At 32.5% G+C, this 26,849-nt stretch overlaps 2 protein-coding genes across 3 annotated transcripts in view; both read right to left on the bottom strand.

Annotated features, from left to right (window-relative positions):
- The window catches only part of LOC143073577 (disintegrin and metalloproteinase domain-containing protein 12-like), a 31,028-nt gene extending 29,213 nt beyond the window's left edge, over positions 1 to 1,815 (bottom strand). For both annotated transcript variants that reach the window (XM_076249216.1, XM_076249215.1), the window contains exons 1-3: positions 1,550 to 1,815; positions 1,353 to 1,411; positions 890 to 966 (exon numbers count right to left, since the gene is read on the bottom strand). In XM_076249216.1, the coding sequence (XP_076105331.1) occupies positions 890 to 966; positions 1,353 to 1,411; positions 1,550 to 1,604 (191 nt within the window). In that variant the 5' untranslated portion in view covers positions 1,605 to 1,815. The remainder of the gene's footprint in view (positions 1 to 889; positions 967 to 1,352; positions 1,412 to 1,549) is intronic.
- Positions 1,816 to 9,186: 7,371 nt separating this feature from the next.
- LOC143073576 (uncharacterized) lies at positions 9,187 to 18,987 on the bottom strand. Its single transcript, XM_076249214.1, has 6 exons — positions 18,861 to 18,987; positions 15,963 to 16,072; positions 15,001 to 15,289; positions 14,458 to 14,643; positions 12,516 to 12,961; positions 9,187 to 9,746 (listed from the first exon to the last, which is right to left on the bottom strand). Exons 2-6 carry the CDS (start codon positions 16,049 to 16,051, stop codon positions 9,425 to 9,427), a joined length of 1,332 nt encoding a protein of 443 aa, XP_076105329.1. The 5' UTR covers positions 16,052 to 16,072; positions 18,861 to 18,987; the 3' UTR covers positions 9,187 to 9,424.
- Positions 18,988 to 26,849: the final 7,862 nt, after the last annotated feature.

Raw genomic sequence — 26,849 nt, 5'->3', positions numbered from 1 at the left:
TCAAACTCTTTAGTTAAAAATAGACTGACAACACCAAACTAGAGGCTCTCAAGAACACGCTCACCTGTTATTTGTTTGCTTAAATCTTTCATCAGTGATTATTTTTGCTTTTCAATTTATATTAATGAGTGGCTTAAAAATGCCATTTAAATGTTCATTATATCTGTCATATGTTCTTCAAAAGCAAATAAATATTTTCATTTTAGCCCTAGTGTCTATGTTTCTTGACGTACAAGGAAATAAAAAAAAATACACTAGATTCATTTGAGAAGATTTTTAAAGTTGAAAAACATAAACAACTTGTGTAAAATTGTCCTAAAAGGGCAATAACTCTTTAAGGGGTCAATTGACAATTGTTTTGTCATATAAAACGTTTTTGTAGATCTTACTTTACTGAACATTTTTGCTGTTTACAGTTTATCGATCCTGATTTAAACATGATTTTTTCCTCGCACTTGTGCAGTTCGGTTGCCGTAACTCTAAAGAGGACTCGCGGTTAAGGTCACTCCATATGGAAAAACTATTGATGAATACGAGTATCGGAAGACAATGATGCAATAGCAGCTCATTTTTGAAATTATGATAAGATAAAAGATTTTCTTTCAACAGAAAATTCAAGCACCTTTTCATATATTAAAACTTAGCCAATCAAGTATATAAAACCTATTCAATGCAAATGAGTTTTATTTTAATTTGAAGTGTCATATGACTTTGTCTTTTTTCTAAATCAGCATTAATTTGATTTTTTTTTATCAGAGACACAAGTCATGTACAATGTATATATATATATATATATATATATATATATATATATATATATATATGTCTCTTATTGTACTTTTCAAAGATCTAAATAACTTATATAACTATTTACTAGCTTGACACTTACTTCTTATGTGTAACACGCAGGTGTAATACATGGCCTTCTTCGTCGACAATTTCAACATTGTGTTCTTGTGTTTTAGACTTTGGATACAAAAAAGATATAAATGACAGAAATGTTTTTAAATGAATATGCTAAATTTGGCTAAATAGAAACTATTTATATAGAGAAATTATTTGAAATACTACTTATAATTGATCATAAAGTAATTTCGTATTTACATATTATGTGTTACTATTAGTTTATTGTTCAGAAAAACTACAGACACATATGCAATTTTCCGGGTTTTTTTATCTGTTTTCTTCGTAAATGGTGTTTCAAATACATGATAGCACATCTTAATATTATTTTAATACGGAATATCATAAAAAAAATATTGTTCTTTAGAATTAGTTTAACACATCTTCAATGAAATGACTTAACTGGAATTTAAAAAAAAAGAAAAATTTTAAACTTTCATAGTTTTTACCTTTTCGTCGTTTAAATTGTTATTCTGTAGCATAAGTGGACTGCAAGACAAACTGTTTTCTGTTAAAAAAAATAATATTAAAAATCATAACTGAGAAAGAAAAAAAAAGAATTCAAACCGAAATAAACGCTTTCTTTTAATTAAGATAATTTGTGCGCAAATACAGACATATTTTATACGACATAACAGATTCATACCACATAATTTTTGTAAAATAAATATAATTCCAATCCTCCAAGATAGATTCCACATTGTTATGTTTTAACATTGTCAAGTAAAGTGAAGCATTTTTTATTTATATCCCGATGACTTGTTCGAGAGAGAAAAATGCACTCCAACGTCACAAAATTATGAGGCTCCAGTACGTTAGTTCACTGTCTCCTTTTGTAAACAAAATTAAAATTTATGCTTCAATATCTAATCTAAATATCACGTTCATCAGAAATCTTGTCAGATATCAAACAAAACATGCTTGAAGATTTTAATTTTCTGATACCATAAGAAATGTTTTTGGTACTTCGATATACATAGAACCAATAAAATCTATTGATTTTTTTGGTTTATGGATGTCGTACGTAAATCCCATCCACTAATACATTTCTTGTTTATATGTAAAGTAGTAATTATCTATGTTCTATTAAATATTTAAAATCTAAACGTTCGGCTTTTTCAAAATGTCAGAGATTATGACGGACAATGTCGATATAGTTTATGCTATTATTTGAATAATAGATTCTCTTTGAAACAATAATCCTTTCTGTGTGTTTTGTCTTTTGATGTATATAATGTCTATCTGCCTCTTAAACATTTGAAGTAAATAATAGTTTTACTTGTCATGAAGAAATCTGTACTTCAAAGATAGTTTGTACTTGGAACACTACACATTATTGATCTATACCGTTGCAGTCATAATGTTAACTTGTCCTATAGATATAGTTTGTTTTCTTATGTATCAGCATTACATGTACAAAGTTTGGAATCAGGGAAAATAGATTTGATTTTTTTTCTAATAAAGAGACCAGTAAAAAAAATATAGTCACTTCACATTTTCTTAGATCTAGATTTGTTGTGAAATGTTATTGTTTGCAGAATATTTGTATACGATATTTTCGCAGTTTTGTTGTATTTTTTGTTGTTGTTTGTTGTTTTATTTTGTTCTTCTCTTCTCACTCGTGTATTTCAACAGATAGACAGTGTTTGTATTGAGTATCTGTGTTGATTGATTGATCGATTGTTGGTTTTAATCGCCACTTTCAGATAGATAGTGTTTGTATTGAGTATCTGTGTTGATTGATTGATCGATTGTTGGTTTTAATCGCCACTTTCAGCACTATTTGCGATATCGTGAAGATAAGTTTCAATTGGTGGAGGAAAACGGGTTATCCTATTCAATTTTAGAATGAAGTCGAACGCATTTGCCTCGCGCGGGATTCGAACTGACCTGCCTCGCGCTTGGTTTAATAATTTGTACTCATGACTGACGGTGCTACTGTAGTCTATGTTTATATATTTGTGAATAAAAGTTTCGCTTTTAAACACATAATCTTTTCCATGTATTTTGTCTTTTGTTGTATATAATGTTAATATGCCTCTTAACCATTTAATGTAAATAATATTTCTACTTGTCATGAAGAAATCTGTACTTCAAAGTAAAGTTTGGACTTGGAGCACTTGGTAACATTGATATATATATACCGTTGCACTCATAATATAATGTTAACTTGTCAAATAGTTATAGTTTGTTTTCGTATCAACCTTAAATGTGTAACCTTTTGAAATGGGAAAAATAGACTTCATTTTTTTCTGAAATAGAAATTAAAAAAATATTCTTCTTAGATATGAAATGACATTTGGTCACTTGGTGAATTATAGAAAAATCAATGAAAGATTTAACAAATGTTTTTTTTTTTAAGTGTTCCTAATTCAGGGCAGTGGTTATCGTTTGTTGCTGTACATATCGTATTTGTTTTTCATCATTATTTTTGCCGTTTGTTTTACATTTATCATTCCGTTCATGTCCGTTAGACGTCCGTCCATGTCCGTTTTTAGTTAGTTTAAACATATTTGTTTATAGTTGATTGGGAAACAAGTTTAGCAACTTATATGGCCCTTTCCACTTTTCGGGTGCGAGTGCTGCACAAAAACAATCTTTCTACTAAAGTTTTAAATAAGTGTTACATAATTCAGTAAAATTTTACTCGTAAGATTTTTTTGTGAAACGACTGTTTTGACTTTTTATGATACGACTAACAGAATATTTCATCCGTTAGTGTAAACCCTAGAGAAGGGGATATGACTTTTATCGGGACTCCGAGATCGGGTGTTTTTAAGATCGGGATTTCGGGTTGGACCCTTTCGGGATCCGGGAATTATTTTTTTCGAAATTCGGGATGTCGGGATTTAAATTTATTTACCTCAGGATCCCATACCCCCCCCCCCTTTTTAAAGAAAACAGTAAAATATCCCTAAAATTTAAATTGCTGGTCTTCGGCAAACACTCAACATGCTCGATAATTGATAATTTGAGAAGATTCTTTTTTAAGCAGATTAACAAATAGATTTATGCTATATATTTTTTTATAACTTTTCTAAGCATATCACAGTTCCTTTGAATTCTATAGATGATTTCCTGTCTTGTTGTGGTGAAGTTCCGGTGACTATGACTATGACCCCTTGCAGATGTAAGCCCTTGTTTGATTCCGACCCACCTGTAGAAAGTAAAAAAAAAAAACGTTTTCTAAAATGGTCGATTGCTTTTCAACTCCTGCAACTCAAAATCAGCAGCAGATACTGCTCCATGTGTGGCACCAGTCGTGTTACTCATGTAAGTAAAAACTCAGTAATGAGTCTAATTCGGTAGATCACATTCGTGAAAGGGAACAGAATTGTAGTTATGACATAAGGAACTAATCCGCTATCATCTGTGAAACGGATAATCCATAACGGTCAACCAACTCGTTCTTATGTTGTACTGTTATACCACTGTCCCAGGCAAGGGGAGGGTTGGGATCCCGCTTACATGTTTAACCCCGCCACATCATTTATGTATGTGCATGTCCCAAGTCAGGAGCCTGTAATTCAGTGGTTGTCGTTTGTTTATGTGTTACATATTTGTTTTTCGTTCACTTTTTTACATAAATAAGGCCGTTAGTTTTCTCGTTTAAATTGTTTTACATTGTCTTATCGGGGCCTTTGATAGCTGACTATGCGGTATGGGCTTTGCTCATTGTTGAAGGCCGTACGGTGACCTATAGTTGTTAATGTCTGTGTCATTTTGGTCTTTTGTGGATAGTTGTCTCATTGGCAATCATACCACATCTTCTTTTTTATATTTTATCTTTTCATCGAATGCGACAAATGAAGTATTTGGATACATATACTTTATGTGCAACAGTAGCAAACGAGGAATATAAAGTTATACTAGCACCCAACTGTACTTAGATTTGTCATACCTGTGACACAATTGTTTAAGCCAACCTATCGACATTATTTTCAAACACCTTATCTAGAATTGAAAACGGCAACCCTTACCAAATTCGTGATGAAGACAAAACAACCTACACAAGTAGAAAATAGTTTAAGTATAGAAACTTCAATAACATAAACATGGGTTCTATAAAAATCAATGGTATAAGATGGAAAAGATTCGAGCTGCAGGCTTATGTATCGAATAATAAAGTCGCTCAACAAAAACCAAAATTGACCCAAGCACCATGTCAATCGCAAGATATAACCATTATTGAATAATTTTCTGCAGTCTAGATTTAGAAATTTTTTTAACAAAATCGCAAGATCGGAGTACAAATCTATATAATACCAGACTTACTAAGCGGTGTAGACAAAATGAGAAAAATCACCCCCGTCCAGTAGGAAGTCGAAATCATAATGAAAAGACAAAATAACATCAACCGTTGAGCGAAAACTGAGCGCCAACATCTACCAACTATTTAAGAAAGAAAAATAAGAAAAAAATCGATAGATTAATTCAAAGAAATTACAGACTGGTCTCTCTCACATTCATTTTATGCAAACTTATGAAGAGTATTATTTGCTCAAATTTGATGCAGCATTTCGAAAAGAACAACATTCTCATCAACAGGCAACATGCTTTCAGGAAGCAGCACATTATAGTGTGATGATTTCGTATCTAAGGTTAGATTGTTTACATTAGTTACAGTTCGGTAGAAGCCTCATTTTATACATTTGTATAATACTTTAACAAACAAAGAAAAGATTAAGATGTTTCGCGGGAAAATCTTGGGTCAGGTCAATGTGAAGGGGTGTCCCAAAGGGAACTCTGATACTGGTAGCAATGCACTTCGGCAGAACACCCCTCTTTCAAGAATGGTACAGCTTCCATCGGTGTTTATAAGTAGGAGAGATTCCTAACTCGGGTTTTAGATTCAACCACGTCTCAGTCATTACAGCTGAACGGACGTGCTGGGCCAGCTCTCCTTTACCCGCTATCTTCGATGAGGGTTTACAGTTAGATATCAACGACTTACTACTTAAGATGACAGAAACCGATCCATGCCGTACAGATAGACGTAGCGGTTGGCGTACCCGCGTTAACATGCACTCCAAAACCATTGTATTATGGGGAGTGTTATGCCGATTAACGTCCGAGGGCTGTATCCTAGGCTGTTGGGTGATACGACCTTCATTTCACTGCCTCACGGCTTTGGTCCTGATAATGCTTCCTGTCATCTTTCGAACTACGTCCGAGATCATCTACCAGTACTCCATCATCGAGGCTAGCGGGCTGCCAAGCTGACCAAACTGGCCCTGAAAGCAGCCGTTAGTGAAGAAAAAAACAACAAAATAGTAAAAAACCAAAATCTACTCACCAAAACCAAGATGGCGGCCTCCATATTGCGACCTCCACTACTTGTTCCTGACCCATGGCTCCAGAATATTTAAAGCTCACCAAACGCCTTCGGGCACCGAGCCGACCGTGCGAGGGCTGAAAGGCCAGTCAAGGTCGTTAAACACCACCACATATACTCGGGTCGTTTGTCATAAGTCTACGGAGAGACAAGACCACGGTACATTTATATTCTCTTATATATTAGATATAATTACTTTAGTGTAATAAAGAACAGGTTGGTGCCTGTTAGAATATGGACTTATACATTTACAAGCTGAACAGTATTGTACCGTATTGGACAAGTGTGAGTCTGTGTGACCAACTTGTAAGTTGCAAAATAGGTCCAAAAGAACAAGGACAAGTGCGTAAACTTGTACGGTACATTATTGTACCAGGAGGAAAAGTTTGTACCAGTTGTATATATTTGTAAGTAGAATAGTTTATTAGATAACGCAAATAGCAAGTGTATATATTTTGGTTCATTGACGTTAATAAATGAATAAAGATTATTTGTTATATATTTTGTAAAAAGAACATTTTGGATCCAGTATCAAACTGGCAACCCACTCATTCTGAAATAGAAATAGACACCTGTGCACACGTTACAATAGCAACTAGTAAAGGTCAATCACGATTTGGCAAGTGCCATCGGCAACCGGCATCATGTAGATATTTTTATTTTAGATTTTAAAAGGCATTCGACACAGTATCGCATTAACTCTTTAAACTCTTAAAATCATAATTCACAAATATGGCGTTCCTAGGGACAGTTCTTATTGCAACTCTGTTCAATTTAGTGGCCATAGCGGAATATGTGACATTGGAGAGCAGACAATTGGCAGACGACTGTGTGTACTATAGAGAATTAAACAAGAGTCAAGAATACTTGAAGTTTCAGAAAGACACAGACATTATAAGGTAGATGGGCTGAAATTTGGGGAATACTTTTTTATCACTTCTTTTTTTGATGCCAATCCTTTTATGGTGGTTGTATCACCAGCCCCGTAGTCAGCACTTCGGTGATGACATAAATATCAAGAATGTGGTCATTTTACAAAAGTATGAATTTTTCAAAATACTAAGAATTTTCTTATCCCAGGCATAGATTACATAGGCCGTAATTGGCACAACTTTTAGAATTTTTGGTCCTCAATGCTCTTCAACTTTGTACATGTTTGGCTAAATAACTATTTTGATTTCAGTGTCACTAATAGGTCTTGTGTAGACGAAACGCGTGTCTGGTGTATTAAATTATAATCCTGATATCTTTGATAAATATTTCCAACAAAAAATAAAATATGATTACCGGTACGCTAAGTGACAAAAAAAGAACTTATAATTCAAAAACACATTGAAAGGTATAGAACTGGTATTTTCGAAATGAATAAAATACCCAGAAGCGACCAAATTACATTAGGGAAAACGCATCGAGGATGTATGCAACAAATCTTATAGAACTAGTATCATCATGCTGAGGTAAGGCATGCAAGTGACTAATCAGTCCCGTCAATGGAAATGCGAGCACAGTATGGAACCCAAATCAAATATACTTACAAGACAAACACAAAAACGTCCAGAAAAAGCAGAGAGATTCATAACATCCAACTACAGTAACAAACAAGGTAGCACGACTTCAATCCTAAATCAAATCAGGCTTGTACCATTGAAAGATAGTCGAACACGAAACATACATAATCTAGCCAAACTACCAACAGAAAATTACCAGCGACCACAAAGAACATGCATAGTCAACCTTCTCTCAGAAATCCAAGCAAGATGTACAATTTAAAGCTTAGCTTCCTACCAAATACAATTGCAGGCTACATGTAATGCCGCTACAAAGCAGCACTCGCACCCGCAAAGTGGAAAGGGATTAATATGAGTAACTTGTTTCCCAATCCACTATAAATAAATATGTTTAAACTAAATACAATTGACTATTGAAACCTTCTTTTTGTCAACTTAAACCAAATAACTTACCATTTGACCATCTGCATAAGATGTTTGTGAATCATGGTGGATAAGAGTAATTAGTGAATTATTCTATAAATTAAATTATTCAGATATTCTTTAGACACAAGTCTTTCAGACATCAGTATAAGTGATCTCAGGTACTTGTTATTACATTGGTAATCGCTCTTACAGGAGGCTCTCTTAGTGAAAAAAAAAAATTTACTTGACTGAATTTATGAGGAAGAACAACTGAAACTTTCACTTCTCAAGTTCTTTGGTGGCCATCATTATTATGTTGATTACAAATCTCAGTTTCTCAACTCTCATGAAATTTTGTTTCTGTCACAGATCGCACATCTTCATGTCAATCTGACCTTAGTATAGATGGTTTGGTGGTGTGTCATTCATTTCTTTTTTCCTTATTGTTTTATGCCATTTTTCTTAATTCTTCATGGATTTTGTTTATCATTCTCTACTATATTTTTTTGCTCTTTATTTCCATAATTCTCCACTATCATGACTATTCTGACCATCAATATACCTACCACCTTGACCATCAATATACCTACCACCTTTATGTGAAGGCAGTTTAATCATGAAAATTAACCAAAGTCCTATGAATAAGTAACACTAATTAACAAAATGTCACAAGAAGGAAGTTTCTATAAAATCAACAGAAACATGATGTATAAACTAAATATACTGTTTCTTTTATCTATAATTGCTCAAAGTCCACTTTGTACCTGGCACATTGAAGAGCTTTTCTTTGGCAGGAAAATATATTATACAGCAACACCATAAAAAAATTTTACCCTTGAAGATTTAATTTGTGTTAATTATATAATGATAATCCATTTTATTCACAAAATATTTTGATTTCTAAACACGACTTAAATTTCAGGTGCATGTTGTGTTTTTATAAAGGTTTTGAAGTGTGCTTCTCTTTTTAATTTCAATTACAATTTTCGAAAACTAATTAAAGATCCCATATAGAGTGTCTGAAAGTTAAACACCTTTTAAAATGTTCATATCACTTTATTTGCATTGATTTTGGTAAAATATATGGTTACAAATTGAACTCCTTGTATATTTACTGAATTCCTGTTACTTTTTGTTTGTTTATATTTGCCTGACCTTGTCCAGATTCTTGAGTCTGCACTGAACCAACTGTTGATTTTACAGTTTTATCCTTCCTTGCACATCCATTATAATACAGGTCATCTTAATCCAGATGCTTTCAACAAATTAGTTTTCAGGGAGGTTTTATATCCTCAGTTTTACTAACAAAATTTAATATCTTATCAAACTTTTCATTCATTCTATATTCTAATTCAGATAATTGTTTAGTTAAATCTGATTTGAGTGTTTCTTCAATTTTCTGTACATCATCCTTTTTACATGTACAAGTTAAAATTTTGTCTAATCTTTCATTCAATCTCTCTTCTAATTCTGTTAACTGTTTATCAACATAAAGTTTAAGTCTTTCTTCTGTTTTCTGTAACTGTTCTTCTATAACTGACCCAACAGATTCATCTTCTAGAGTTGTTTTTTCTTCTTTTTCTTTTTTCTTTTCACTATAAGATAAAACATGCAATTAAGATAAAGGATTAAAATCTTATATTCCTTTTTTCCCAAACCATCCATTGTCTTTACCAAAACTTAAACTTATCATTGGTGATATATATAATGTTTAAATAAAAAATAAAATAAAAAAAATTTGTAAAACCACCTTAAAAATCTCTTGTTCACAGTTGTCATTAAACATAAGTCCCATGTACACCTGTTGTAACTAGATATCATTGAGATGGGAGCAGGGTTGGCAAAAACCCGGGTTTTATGAGTATTGCCCAGCCCAGTGGGAAATACTGGGAAAACCCGGGTTTTAATGGGTTTTAATGGGTAATACTGGGCAATACTGGGTAATATAAAATACTGGCCTTAATTTTAAAGAGGATTCAGTGATCAAACTCAATTGCAATACATTTAAGATATTTATAAACACATTTTGATTTATAAATTAGTTTACTTGTTTGAGAGTGATAATACAAGTGTATATACATTTGAAAAAGTACTATTCTTGCAACTATGAGACAAGTAAACATGTAGGCACACATTACACAAATATTAATGGAAAAGGCCTTTATCAATAATTCTCTTCTGAAAGTCTATTAAATCACCCTCTCGTCTAGATTGGTCAAACTGTTAACATAAATTCAAAGAATTTGTTTTTCAAATGTATATATCTTGCATTAAGAATTAACAAGAAAATGTGAAAAAAATTACTTTTGTATAATTTATATGTACATCACTAATTAGTAAGTAATTATTCAGATTAGGACATTGATATGTTTATATAACATTATTCAGCCTTTTCATTTCTATAAGGGTTAATGACTTGACCCTGTAGGGTGTTTATTTAGCAATATGATTGCAGACATTTAAATTTATAATTCACATAAACACTGCTATAAAATGTATTTTTTTTAAAGTTTGGATAGTTGAAACAATACATGGAAATTAACAAGGTATTAACAATCATAAAATATTCAAATTTTGTATTCTGCCTACATAGAAGTAGTGGAGAAAAGAATGAAATTGAATTTTCAATCTTCTAGAAACATGATCATGACTCTCAATGGTTATCTGTATAAAATGTATATATTTAGCCATAATACTATGAAACTACAACAAGACTTTACTATTTTGTGTTAAAATAATCTTAAAAAGTCTTATTGCCCAGTATTACCCAGTATTACCCATTTCTGGGAGTATTGCCCAGCCCGGGAAAACCCGGGAATTCCCGCCTGGGTTTTCCCGGGTGGGTAATACTTTGCCAACCCTGGATGGGAGCCATCTCTGTGGGCCCCGCTGTGAATAATGTGCATTAAAAAATTGTATCTTTACCATAGGACATGGGTTTGTCAACTGAAATCAAAGTTTTTGACCTTGACCTTTGACCTATGAAGTTGTAAATAAATTATGACACACCCTTTGGTGTTGGTTTATAAACATGTCAAGTATAAACTTTGAAATGATAAAGGTTCTCAAGATATAGAGCGGACACGATCTTTACCATAGGACATGGGGTTGTCAACTGAAACCAAAGTTTTTGACCTTGACCTTTGACCTAGGAAGTTGCACATAAATTATGACACACCCTTTGGTGTTGGTTTATATACATGTCAAGTATAAACTTTGAAATGATAACGGTTCTCAAGATATAGAGCGGACACAATCTTTACCATAGGACATGGGGTTGTCAACTGAAACCAAAGTTTTTGACCTTGAACTTTGCCCAAGGCAGTCGTTCATAAATTATGACACACCCTCTGGTGTTGGTTCATATACATGTCAAGTATAAACTTTGAAATCATAACGGTTCTCAAGATATAGAGCGGACACGATCTTCACCACAGGACACAGGGTTGTCAACTGAAACCAAAGTTTTTTGACCTTGACCTTTGACCTAGGAAGTTGTACATACATCATGACACGCCCTCTGGTGGTGGTTAATAAACATGTAAAGTAAAAAATATGAAATCATAATGGTTCTCTAGATATGGAGCGGACACAAAGTGTTACGGACGGACGGACGGACGGATGGACGGACGGACAGATGGACGGACGGACGGATGGACGGACAGACTGATCACTATAGGGGACCGCCTATGGCGGGACCCTAATTAAGAGAAATGTATAAATCGGGCCAAAAAAAAAAAAAAAAACCACATGTCTAAATAGTCAAATTAATTACAGAACAATTAAATAAACAAGAGCTTGACATATTGTACAAGCACCTGTCTTTTGTTGACTGTATGTTGCTACTTTAGATATATTTTGATTATTTGTTTCGTTTGGGAATTAGGTTTCACAGGTGTTTACCTTCAATGAACCATTATTCATTTCAAGCTTCAAATTATGTGTCAATGTTAGAATACAATATTTGTTCCTTGACTAAATTGCTTATGATGACAGGGATAAGAAGTGTTTCTTGATGTCAGGTTTAAATCTGTTTGTAAAGATATAAAATGATTCCTAAATGACTGGCTGAATATGGTTCCACAGAGATCAATGTTAATTATATTTTAAAAACATTTACATTGTAATTCACCATAAGAAATCAATATCTCCAGTGCATTGGTGAGTATGCTTTCATATGATGTAATTTTTTTCAAATATGTGAGAAACGGTCCATCCACAAATTGGTGATGTGTTTCCCTTGGTTTAAGTTTGTAACCCAGATTTGTTTTCTCTCAATAGATTTATGATTTTTGAACAGCAGTACTACTGTTGCATTTATTTAATTTGTTGAGTTCTGACAGACAAACTTGTTTATTACAAACCTAATTAATACTGTATCCTCCTGTGGAGTATCTCTCTGCTTTGACACAGTACTACAGATTTCCTTTAACATACTGAACATTCCAGAATCACTTTGTCCACTCTCAACACCATTCAATAAATTACTCAACCTGCTTTTCTGAGGTAATGTTTGAGGAGGGTCACATTTTGTCTTTTCCCCATTTTCCTCTTTCCTGCATGGAGTTCCAACATCATCTGATATATTATCTGCAGTCACTGATTCTATTTCTGTTGAACTTTGACCATCAGAATCATTTATAACTTTTTCTTGAATGTTTGTATGTTCAAGTTTGGGAGAATTTGACAGTCTAACTGATGGAGACATATTCAAATTTCCCATCAATGCAGACATCAATCCCATCATTCCTAAACCTCCCATATTCATACCACTTCCTGCTGACATAGCTGCTGTCATGGATTGTTGGTTCTGTAAAATATTAAAACAAAATTAATTTAATTAAAAACCAATTGTTCAGAGAACAATTGAAGGTCTTTCCACCAGTTAATATCTATTTTGATATTAAAATATTAAAAATCAGTCTAAAATGTCAGTTCATATGGCTTTATGATATATAGATATGAATCTAAAGCAAAGGTTAAAATCTAGAACGTCAAATTAACCTATGACCTTGACCTCAATTTTAAGGTCACAAACTGAGGATCTCAAGTCTAAAGACCCTAGGTCTCTAATATGTATGGTTAGTAAGTTATATCACTTTACACATGATTTTAGATATGATAGGGGCGAAAACTCAAATTCATTGTCTACGCACCCTTTCAACTAAAATTATTAAATTACGACATGTCGCAATTTACAATTTAGTCAAAATAATTTGTCGATATCTTATAAGGTTAATAAAAATGAGTGAAAATTAGCCAAATTCAAAAATTAGAATATGACCTTGACCTTTGACCTTGACCTAATTTTAATTTTTTTGGACCAAGGACCTCAAATCAAAAGATCCTAGGCCTCTATCACTTATGGTTTACAAGATAGAAATGCATATCACTTATATCAAATGCATAAGGGGAAATAACTCTCATATGGAGCGTTCATATTGCTTCGGTCAAAATAGGACAAATCATGAGAAGGATATAACAATCAATTTTGTAAAATAAATTTGTCGTAATCTTTTACAGTTGCGAAGGAGTCGTGGACACAAGGAAAACAGTGTTTGGGGAGATAACTCCTACAAAGAAAAGTATTTGGTTACGCAGGGTAAATTTCAAAAGCGCATAAACTGTTCGATATCATATACCAAATATCTAAGCGACATATTGAGAAACAAATGTTTATCGCAAGAACAAAATTTGGCGGAAGAAAAAAAAAATAATCAGAAGAAAAACAATAGGTCTTTCCACAGAAAAGTGGAAAGACCTAATAATGAATGATTCATGGGGGGGCTTGAATTTATACTGATTTTACCAAGGGTTGGCCATTTATGCCAAGCAGTTAAACCACTAGTGAGATTTTATCATTGTTTGTTTATGTTTCCATGTTTTGATTACGTTCAGTTTCATTATTCATGCATCATGTGCATTGTCCCAAAGAATGATTTCTAAAGTCATTCAATGATGAATTATATAGTCCAACCTTTATTAATTCTTGAGAAAAAGCTAATAACACAAAGAGGGCTCTGTTTTTTTGAAACTGTATTGTTATATATTAAGCTGTTAATATTCCCCGATTAAATCAATTCACATTTTTCATCTCTGGGCCTTTAATAGCAGGCCACACTGTATGTGTTTTTCTCTTGTTTGACTGTGACCACCAGTAATGGTTATATATCACACCATTTGACCTATGGTGGATAAAATGGGAAAGCAAAATACTTTTATTCCTTTCCTTCACCAAAACAATCAAGATCGGATGACACTTATGACATATGCCATATACAAAAAGTAATACTTTAAATATCAAACCTTTTGATATGCCTCCATACTATTATAAAGACCTTTGGCACTTTCAGGAATATCACCTAAGTAATCCTTTACTTTCTCCAAATCAATGGTTCTCCCAAAGCTAGGGCTGTCTTCCTTATCAACAATGCTTATGTTTAGTTTTATCTTGTATAATTTGATAGCATCAACATCAATCTTTGCTGGAAACTGAAGAAAAAAAGTAACACATATATGTACATGTATTTAACTTTGTCTATTAAGAGAAAATGAAAATTGAAAATCTTAATTATAGATAGGTGACTTTGTACACCTTGGATTCAAAAATTGTAACAATTTAAACAGGTAACAGAGTGATTGTTTTTTTTTTCTCTTATGAATTGATTTTTTTTATTCATTTTAGTGAGCATGACAATAAAGTCCATTACCCTTGTGTTGAAAGGCTATTAAGAGTCAAGTTCAGCATGTAAAGTAGCATATTACAGGCATTGCAGTGCCAAAAACAAATTAAAATTGACAAAAAACACAAAATGACTGTTCAAGAATTAGACTATTCCTGATACAAACCTTTAAAGAGATATTATCACAGGTAAAATCCAGTTTTGATGAACAGCTATAGATTATCTCCCCTTCATCACTAGCTACAGATTGTCCTCTCATACAAAACATATAACCCTCACTTCTATGGTAAATCTCTACTGTTTTCCTATCACTTAGTATTTCTACGTATTTAACTGACACTGTTTTTCCTGGACAACTTTTCAGATACAGAACACAACTATCACTGTCCTTCTCTGGTCTGGAGAAAACAATGGGAGATAATTCATCTTCACTCATTGATGTACTTTCTTCATTTCTGAAATATATCAAAATTCTTGAGAAATTTTTCATTTTTGTTTTGATAAATTATTCAAGACGCATTTGTCCCTGTTTTTTATTGTTTTTTTACCATATCTATACTTTAATACATGTACATGTATACATGCATCATCACCTCCTTTCCCATGTTAAGCAAGTGGTTGGGAAAATATGATGCTATATTGCACAAATTATTCATAAAATTCTATTTTTATAATTGTCTTTCAGCACTGCTGTCATTAGGGAATTGTGATTACATGTAAGTACCTACAGAACAAAATTATTTCTAGTTTATTCTGCACAATGATGATCGCTAAGACGCTTGATGAACATTAATATTGCAGGGATTCAGGTGATCCCTTCTCTCTGGTAAATGACGTCATAAAGGCATGCATTGTCTTCTCTATGGTCGGGTTGTTGTCGCTTTGACACATTCCCCATTTCCATTCCCAATTTTATTAAATGTCATTTTTTTCAGTTAAAGGCATACATGTACAAAATGTAGCTCTAAAGTGGACTATAGAAATGGAACAATTCACAGACTTATAATCAGGTACACTGAGAACTGAGAAAATTTGAACTACAAAATGTATAAGGCTTGCCTCATTTGACTTCAGAGCTTCCAATTCAAAAAGTTTGATAATGGCAAATGCAAAAAAAAAAATACTTACTCCTCATTTTCATAATGCCCCAACAAACTATCAATATCCCCTTGTGAAGTCCAGGAAGTTTTTACTGTTAAATGTTGTGTGAGTGCCATTTTAGGTCATACTTCTTAAATCTGCAAAGAGAAAAGTTCTATAGAAATAAAAAAAAAAATTATGGACAAACAAGAAAGTACACATATGCCCCACTTGCACTATCATTTTCCATGTTCAATGGACCGTGAAATTGGGTAAAGCATATAATTTAGCATTAAAATTAGAAAGACCATACCATAGGGAACATGTGTACTAAGTTTCAAGTTGATTGGACTTCAACTTCATCAAAAACTACCTTGACCAAAAACTTTAACCTGAAACTGGCACATCCATTTTCTATGTTCAGTGGACTGTGAAATTGGGGTCAAAAGTCAGACAGACAAACGAACGACTGACAAACGAACGACTGACAAACGAACGGACGGACGAACAGACGCAAAGACCAGAAAACATAATATCCCTCTACTATCGTAGGTGGGGCATAAAAATAACATACATTTATATATTTTTAAAATCTATTGGTCGTTTGTCTATTGCTGGTTAGATTCATGTGACTACAGGTTAGATATATAGCCCCTTAGTCGTCTACGTGCATGTTGGAAAGAAGGGGCATGACAATTGGCTATTTATCTGACCAAGTAGTACATAATTTGTAACTTTATATAAAACACCTGCTGTAGCTTTGGTGGTTTAAATCATCAAAGTAAAAACTTTGTAACATATGTGAATATTTTTTTTCCTTTCCAAATAAATACAATATATATATAAATTCTTTAAATGTTCTCATGGTTCTTATGAAATTTAACCTTATATATTATATGTTATAATATTGTGACATGATCACCACAATAATAAAACACAACATAATAGTGATTAAGAATTTGGGCAAATGGACATGCTACCATCATGTACAAATGTATACAGAAAACATTATCAGGTTGGGAACAACCCCTCAATATAATGACTATTCCTTTATGAGGGGTACTTACATGTATACATTTCAAGTGTTAAACACTTTTTTTTGTAAAATCCACTTTTTAGTACAAATGAGCAAATATGTATATTATTTGAAGAAACTTTTGCCAAAGAACTTTACTATATTATATATCTATCTGGTTTTAAATTTTAAAGTGTCAAAACATGTCCATGAATTTTTGTAATATTCCTGAACTTATATCTTTTGGATATATAATTGGAGCCCTCTTTTAGAAAAGTTGTTCCAAATAAAGGACTGTCTTTCACAATGCCACCTGTTTGTATTTTGTTTTTGTTGGTTTTTTTTGGGGGGGTGGACTTCACAAGCTTGAAAATATGTGAATAGGTCGGGAAAACTATCAGAAATATATGATAAGGTCAACAAAATCATCTTTCGTGGTGTTCCTGGCAGTTTTGTATCAACAATTTTTTCTCTTTTGGCACTTCGGTATTCCACTCTTACATTACAGACCATTACACCACATAAAACCCAAACAATATGGGAAAAGGTTACATTTTTACCTACGCAATACATAAAAAGGTATACATTTAAAAAATCTTAATTATATGAAAAGGGTGGGGTAACAGAGACACATCCTATAAATTAAGACAATAGACAATAGACAATATTTATTAGCACAAACACATTTACATTAAATGGTTATGGCATACAAAATTAAGACAATAAATTGACAATAGTTAAATTGATTATAATTATATTAAGAGTGAAAGTGGTATTCACAGCGAAGAAGAAAAAGACTAAATATCAACAGTTAACACATTATTAATGTTCATGAACAATTAAAAAAAGAACACAAACAAAAATTAGGTTGCATATTAAAAGAAATACAAGTTATACAGATGTTCTCAATAAAAAACAATCATTAATATACTTTATGGTGATTTTTATGACTGGTAGACTGCTATTTAAAAGTGCGGTCAAATGCTTCAGTGTTATAGCGGACTGCAATTTAATAAAATTGAAATTAAGATTTTTATTAATATTTTGTATATATTATATAGGTATCCCTCAATGATTTATAGCATGGACAGATTGCCAAGAAATGGTATTCATCCTCAATTTCTTGTCTGTTACAGGATAAGCAAATGCGTTTCTTTCAATTTTGGTATGGATTAAAGTGTTAGGCGAGTTCACAATGTGGTTTAGACATTTTATAGCTGAAAGCTGAATTTTAAAGTACAAAGGTGTTCTGTTTGTCTAAGCTAAACAGGCTACATTTGTTGTTTTGCACTGTACTCCTAAAATTTCTTTAATAAATTTAATATGTAAATGTTCAAATGGATCTGAATCTTTGAACACTTGGCTTACACCCCAAACTTCACTTCCATAAAGAGTTATTGGAACAACTAAAGTATCAAATAATTTTGCAAGCATACCACAGGAATTATCTAAAGAGACTGTAATACTTTTTTTTGAATGACTTAAACTTCCTGAACAATTAATAGTTATTCCAAGGTAACAATAAGATTTAACAGTCTCAAGATGTTCGATTTCTACTTTAACGTATTGAAGAAGCCCCCCCCCTCCCCAGAGTAGCTGTGGAACCGTAGCTCTTAGTTCCTTAATTATGTTATTTTTAGACCATTTGAATAACATAAGGACCTAAGAGCTACGGTTCCGCAGCTACCCCCCAGAGATGCAGTATGGGCTTTGTTCATTTTTGAAGGCCGGGAGGTGACCTATAGTTGTAAATTTCTGTGTCATTTGGTCTCTTGTGGAGAGTTGTCTCATTGGCAATTATACCACATCTTCTTTTTTATATGATGTAAAAAACAGTACGTATTTATTATATTTTGTTTTTCCTATTGTTTACTGGTCATGAATGATAAAACATTAACTAGGGTATAGTATCCTATATAATTTGTCATTACCTTCAAAGACAGTATATAAGTGTATTGTTTTGACAACTTTGTTATCTATTTGAGCAGTTTGCTTTCTATATAATTATATATATATTTTGAACATATCTAGTTCTCCAAACCTCCAAACACTCCCACAGACAGTTTAGGACAACATCAGAAAAAAAATTGACATTTTATGAGATAGCAAATAAATCAGATTCGTGCACAATACCATTTATCTTTTATGAAATGGTTAGTTGTAATATACTTTGTTTTTATTTTCTATTTTAACATAGACATTTCATATATGAATATATGTATTTTTTTAGAAAATTATGATGCAAGATTTTCTATTTTGAAAGTGAATAAAAATTTCATGAAACTATTGTAATGTAAACGTAAAAAATATTTTGATGGACATACGGGTAATTTAAAAATGGCTGCGCCCATGAGAGTAAACATTATCTCAAAGTCAAAGCTTACACTTTAAATATATGCATATTTAAGTAAGAAAATGGGGACTGAAGTAAGCAAAGATGCCAAAAATTCCAAAGAGCCACAAGGCCTAGGATCTCTTCGAACAACCTCTTTCTTCAGAGTGGTTAATTTTGAACTGTTTGCCAAGCAGGTGATTGATATAATTTATCATGTTTGTCACTTTATATGTGTCTCAATAAGATAGGAAGGGACAAACACTAGAGTTTTACCATATATAATAATACAACTGGCGCATGCGACACTAACTGAGGGTTATAATGGGGTACTTCATGCAGGGACTTTCTTTACTAATATGTTATAGAAAGTCCCTGCTTCTGAGTTCTGTAAGACATAATAGTGTCCTATGAAAAAGTGTCCATGTGGACAGTTTTTCATAGAATTTAGGTATTTAATAATGTCCATTCTCATGAGATAGTGTCCACCCACAGGACAAATTTTCATAGTAGTTGCTATTAAATTGTGTCCTCCAAGGGAAGTAATACAAATGTCATCAAAAAGTTTTATTATACTTGGATTTTAATTAAATTATGAAGGATTGATGAGAAATTTATCAAAATACAAATGTAAACAAACAAATAATGAATGGAAGTGAATATAGAGAAATTCCCAACAAATGGCAATGACAATGAAAGAATAACAATAAGAAGAAAGTGTACAATCAAATCTGAAGAACTTTACTATATTTATTTGGCAGGAAAGAAGACAAAAGAAAATAAATTATGTCCATCGTCATGAAATATTGTCTCCTCAGTGGACAGAATTTTACAGCAACTGTTAAATATGGTCCATCTACAGAACAGTGAGAAGACATTTTCGTAGTACTGTAAATGTTATTAAATTGTTTCCTCTAAGGAAAATAATACTGAACAGCATCTGTTACTTTTTTGAGTTTGAATTATACATGTATATAATTATATCAAAAGATATAAATATGAAGATAAGGATGGTATGAGTGACAATGAGAAATCTCTATGTCAAAGTAATAATTAATTAAAGTCCGCAATTAAAGTTAAAATGCGTCCAGTAATAATAAGGGCAATGGATATCATTTAATACTTTAATTATATCAAAAAATCCAGAGGCGGATTTAGGGGGGGGGGCCCAGGGGGCCCGGGCCCCCCCTTTTTGGGAAAAAATTTGGTTGCTTATATAGGAAATCACTGAAGCGTGACTGGAGCGGGCCCCCTCTTAGGTCAGTCAGTGGGCCCCCACTTATGAAAATTTCTGGATCCGCCACTGAAATCACTTGGCGGACACAATGTCCTGTGAAAAAATGTCCCTGAACAATATTCATGATATTATGGTAGTGAATAATGTCCATGTTCATGGACACTTTTTCATACATGAGGACATATTTTTATAGGAAATTATGTCCAGGACATATTTAAATAAGTAAAAATTGTCCATGGACAGTATTATGAAAATGTGTCCAGTGGACATTTTTTCATTGGGGACATTATTAAATCCTACACTTCATGACGAATAATGGTAAAAATTCTTGCCAAATGACGTTAACAATAATTTTTGGTGTATGACGATAAAATGTTCACTTTCTTTAAGAGGATAAAATCATCGACTGATTTTGACGAATACCGTTAATTTTTTTCCAAAACGGTAACAATAATTTTTTAAAATCTATGACGAATCAAGATAAGGAGAGTTTGACAAAACACAGTGAAATTTTAACCAATTTGACGTTTTTTAGGTCACGACCATCTCCGCTTTGGACGCTTTTTGTATCCTTAAAGTTAAAGCAAAAAATCCCTACCTGATAAGATTTTTAGGTCACAACCATCTCAGCTTCAGAGCTTTTTGTACCCTTTAAGTAAATGCCAAAAAAATCTATATAAGAATAAAACCAATTACAGGGCCTACAAGGGTTGTCTGTAAAGTTTGAGGACAATCTCAATAAAATATTACTAACCGGTCCGAAATAAATAAATCAAGTACATAACTAATTTCATAATTTACTTATAATTAAGTGTACAAAATTTATTTCAGTACCTGCTTAAATAATCGTATTTTCATCAATTAAAAATCATAAGAAACTCTCACCCGGAACACCCAAACAAATATTTCCAACGCTCTGACGTTCGACGACGTCAACATCTTAACTTTTCTCAACGTAGTCTCCTTTCAAAGCAACACATTTTTTACCAGTCATCAAATAATTTTCAAACTGTTCTGCTTTAATTTTAAAAATTATTTTCATTACTTCCTGTACAAGTTCAGGTAAATAACTGAACCTTTATCCACGGAGAAAAGATTTGATATGTGGGAATATCGCAAAATCCATTGCTGCTTTTAAGTCATACAAATATTTCAGACATTCGAATCCACGTAAATCAATTTCTAGATGAGTTTTTAAAGAAGTGTGGGCCGGATTTGTCTTGGCAACTGTTGTTTAGTTTCTGGATCGTAGTAATGAAACGAGCTTTTGTCGGTTGTAATTATTCTGTCTAGAAATCATATGCCACCACGAGAAACTTTTTTAATAAATTGATTTGACAATTCCATTCTTTTTGTTAAATGTTCTGCTGTAAAAAGTCGCTATACCCATCTAGCAATTTAAACATTATTACATGATTCATATTTTTAAATCATTTGCTTTAATGTGGTGTGCTGAAGTCTTAGAAATGTCACATTTGTCTGCAACTTTGAGAACTGTTAGTCACCATTCACTGTTGATAACGTTCAGAACACTTCATCTTTTATCGCATCTGATTCCATGAAAGATGGCCTACCTTTCCGCTCATTGCTTTCAAATTGTCTCTTCCGTACCCATACCTTTTGTGCCACTTGAATACCAATAAACGACTTACTTTGCCATGTTTCTCAGACTGTTTTGAGAATTTGTGTGTTTCTGATGGCGTTTTTCCAATGTCTACACAAAACTTTATAACCGCCCACTGCTCCACCTTTTCCGCAAATTTCCCTTTTTTTCAGTGATGCTGATTCTGGATTCAATGCTTCAAATCAAGATTTCTCCTCCATTTCCAAATTTTGACCGTTCAAATTTAGCAGGTTTAACAACATGTGACTGTTGTTGGTCGACGTTACAATGTAAGTTTCATGTTTTTTATGGCTGATTTTGATATTTAAAATATCAAAAATATGCAAACGGCGGCCTGCATGTCATGTGATATTTTCTCCATGCTCTGATTTCCTATTGCTTATATTTATATGAAGAAAGTGTTATTATTTTGCATTTAAAATTGAACAAATATTGACATAACCTAACTATGATATAGTTCAGGATTACAAATCAACAAAAAGAATTTACCTGAAAAGCTATTTTTGGGCAGACTTCAGCTTGTCCACGAACTTTATGGACAACCCTCTTATATATATAAATCAAGCACAATGACTGCAGTTATTAAGTCAACAATAAGACTTTACAATACATGTAAAAAATATATCATATCAAAATAAGCCTCAGTCAAAATCAGAGCCAAAACATAATTAAAATTTTAAACAACAAACACATTGATATTAAATAACAGTATCAAAACCTTGTATCATTTATGAATTGATTCATTGAATCTGAGACTACTATAACACAGTAGTCTCAGATTGAATATTTTCCTTTAACACTTAACATATTGTATATCCCCCACAGTGTTCCTCTTCAGTTGGTAAACTAACAATAATTCACTAAACCATGGCAAAAATTTGAACTACCAACTTTTCAATGTTGTTAGTCTTTGTATGATTTTTAATTTTAGTTCGCCACAGCATTTTACTTTCAAATATTGGATTTAATTACTAATATAAAATGTCTACCTGTTGAATCTATAATACATGTAGTCTTTTTATATCTATTGACTGGCTCTAGTTATGTACAATAAAAGGCTTAAGGAAAATCTGAATTATTCAAATGCAATTATTCAGATATAGGTTCACCTTTACAAATGTAAATACCTTGCAGATTTTCACCTCTATGCAGCATGATTGCTATTAATGTGCATGTGAGTGAAAGAAATAAACATTTGACATATATATATTGAAAGAAATAATAATATGGAAGCAAAATTTGCATGATAAAGCATGGTATTCTTTTCAACAGAAATTTTTAGGGAAAAAATATTTGTTAATTTTAAATATTAAGTGAACAAGAGTGCACACGCTGAAATGTCTCGCCTTCTATACTAATCATTGATATTATGTTGATAGTCCTAAGTATAAAGCTAAGCTTTATTACAACTGTCACATAAACTTAACATTAACCAAGATAACTAAACAAAGACCAATGAACCTTGAAAATGAGGTCAAGGCAGACATGTACAGCTAACAATGCTTCTATACACCATATATATAGTTGACCTATTACTTATAATTTAAGAAAAATAGACCAAAACACAAAAACTTTACACTGTGCAATGAACCGTGAAAATGAGGTCACGGTCAAATAAAACCTGTGCAACTGACATAAAGATCATAAAATATTTCCATACACCAAATATAGTTGACCTATAGCATATAGTATTAGATAAAAAGACCAAAACTCAAAAACTTAACTTTGACCACTGAACCATGAAAATGAGGTCAAGGTCACATGACATCTTCCCGCTAGACATGTACACCTTACAATCATTCCATACAACAAATATAGTAGCTATATATATAGACCTATTGCATATAGTATGAGAAAAACAGACCAAAACAAAAAAAATTAACTATAACCACTGAACCATGAAAATGAGGTCAAGGTCAGATGACACCTGCCAGTTGGACATGTACACCTTACAGTCCTTCCATACACCGAATGTACTAGCCCTATTGCTTATAGTATCTGAGATATGGACTTGACCACCAAAACTTAACCTTGTTCACTGATCCATGAAATGAGGTCGAGGTCAAATGAAAACTGTCTGACAAACATGAGGACCTTGCAAGGTACGCACATATCAAATATAGTTATCCTATTACTTATAATAAGAGAGAATTCAAAATTACAAAAAATCTGAACTTTTTTTTCAAGTGGTCAATGAACCATGAAAATGAGGTCAAGGATATTGGACATGTGACTGACGGAAACTTCGTAACATGAGGCATCTATATACAAAGTACGAAGCATCCAGGTCTTCCACCTTCTAAAATATAAAGCTTTAATATAAAGCCGCCGGATCACTATCCATATGTCGAGCTTTCTGCAACAAAAGTTGCAGGCCGGCTCAACAAAAACTAACAACTTTTTTTATTCTTTTTCAGAATAAATTTACCATGTCTATGGGATCAGTGATGTTGATTGGATGTATATCATATATTGTTTACATGAATGTGACGGACAGTAATAGGAAGAAAAGTTACGTGGCTGTAAACCCTGATGGTACTTTAGAAAGTCGTGTACGGACTTCAAAATGGGATTGACTGTTAAACAGAAATCAACATTTACATTTTATAGGGGCTTTTAAGAGTTTATTGTTTGTTAATAAAATTTTACCTTTTTAAAAGTGTTTATCATTGCATTGATTCATAGTCCTCGAATCTTTCAACAGAAGAAATGTGCATAAATATAAAAATGATCTGATATTTTACAACTGACCATTTGAGGGCTGTAAAGACAGCCAAGGTCGTTAAACATTTCCATCAGTAGTTTATAAGAAATTCTTGCAACAAAAGAAAGGATGTAATTAGCAGCTAAGACAAGGTGAAACATGTAAATATATTGTTACCATGTATAATTTCAAGGTTAATACTAGAGAAAATATAGTCCCACTAATTTTAAAAAACAAGCTGAAATAGTACTGGTAGTTTTATGTGTATATGTTCCAGCAAATTAGAAAGATATAGACTTGCCTTAAATTGCCCTAAATCCTTCACAAATGTATATATTCCTTAAGTATCAGAAATGATTAATTGTTCAAACTTTAATTTGCACATATACTGGCCAGTAAACAAATTATGCATTGATTTAGACCAGATAACTTTTAAAAAGTAGTAAGAAAAGATAACAGTTTTCAGATGACCTTTTTTCTGTTTTAAATTATTTCCCCATGCATACAAAAGTTATTTCCCTTGGTATAAACTTTAACTTTCCACAAACTTGGAATTCAGTCTTTTGAAGTTTGCTCGCTTAGCCAGCTCAAAAACGTCACAATAATTTCTTCACATTTAGTTGGTTCCAGGAATATTTGGCGTTAAAATCTTTCCATTTTTTTTTAACAAAAAACTTGCAAATTGAAAAACTCCATGTTTAAATTATCACAGCTTAATAACAAAATTTTGATGTTAACATTTTAAAAAGATTTTATGGTTTATTTCAACATTTACAACATTTTTCAAGCAGTTGTAGAAATAGGTACAATTATTTGTATTTCAGACTTTAATATTATTTTACTAGTTGAGCGTACAAGCCTTGTATCTTGTTTATTTGGTTTTATCTTGTAATGCTTGTAATTTACTACTTTAAAAACTTCCAACAAGCATTTACCTGTGCTTTATTCATCCTTCTGTGTACGGAAACTTATCTGTTAATAGTCTCTGTTAAATTGGGTCAGTTTTTGAAATTTCAGACAACAGAAAAAAGAACAGTTTTCAATGTAAAATACATGTATCTTGAAAATACTACATGTACAAAAAAAAGTAACATGATGTACAAGTATTTAGATATAAGAAGATGTGGTATGAGTGCCAATGAGACAACTCTTTATCCAAGTTACAATTTATAAAAGTAGACTTTATAGGTCAATGTACGGTATGTTTAGATATACATAGAATAGAGAATGAAACATGGAAAGTGTCAAATTAACAACCCTCCAACCAAAAAAAAAACAGTCTAAGGCCACCAATAGGTCTTTAATGCAGGGAGAAGAACCCATAATCAACCAGGGCTAGCTGAAGGACGCCTTCGGGTGCGGGAGTTTCTCGCTGCATTGAAAACCTATTGGTGGCCTCGGCTGTTGTCTGCTCTATGGTTGGGTTGTTGTCTCTTTGACACATTCCCCATTTCAATTCTCAATTTTATACTTGTTCAGCAAAATGTACCCCACACTAAACTTCGAAACATACAAAGTAACCAAAATTTTAAAAATCTACTAGACGAACAAAGGATAGAGGTTCCTGATTTATTGTGCTTGACTTTCTAAGTGCAACACTAAATGGTTGGAAAGAATGGAAAGTTAGATGGCTATGATATGAAATAAACAGCTAATTATACCAAGATACAATCTGTATACTCCTTCCAAAATAAACAGCTAATTATACCTCTGTATACTCCTTCCAAAATGATTGCATTGACAAGGAACAAAGTCTGTTTTACATGACAATGATAGGAATTGCACTGTTCCATTGCAGTTATAATTAGGTTCATGATGTTCATAAACAGTTTAACATAAATCCATGAATATTGCCTTAAAACTTTTGGGGATGATATGCTATCCCTCCCAAAGTATTGTGTCAGTGATTTTTGTTACGCCTGTAACTACAGTCACAATATGTGAGTAGCTGATCACAGCATCATAAATCCGGGATCGTAAATCATAATACATTTGTATAATGCTTCAAATTCATATTCTGAAC

This window comes from Mytilus galloprovincialis, chromosome 4 (genome assembly GCF_965363235.1).
Source record: "Mytilus galloprovincialis chromosome 4, xbMytGall1.hap1.1, whole genome shotgun sequence".
Classification (NCBI taxonomy): domain Eukaryota; kingdom Metazoa; phylum Mollusca; class Bivalvia; order Mytilida; family Mytilidae; genus Mytilus; species Mytilus galloprovincialis.
The sequence above is the reverse complement of the archived record's forward strand: the minus strand, read 5'-3'. Positions and strand labels throughout refer to the sequence as shown.

Coding starts and splice junctions, on each gene's coding strand:
- LOC143073576 (XM_076249214.1), bottom strand. CDS start 16,051: ATGGCACTCACACAACATTTAACAGTAAAAACTTCCTGGACTTCACAA. Junction 15,290..15,962: donor GGGCATTATGAAAATGAGGA/GTAAGTATTTTT, acceptor GATATATTTCAG/AAATGAAGAAAGTACATCAA. Junction 14,644..15,000: donor GTGATAATATCTCTTTAAAG/GTTTGTATCAGG, acceptor TTTTTTCTTCAG/TTTCCAGCAAAGATTGATGT.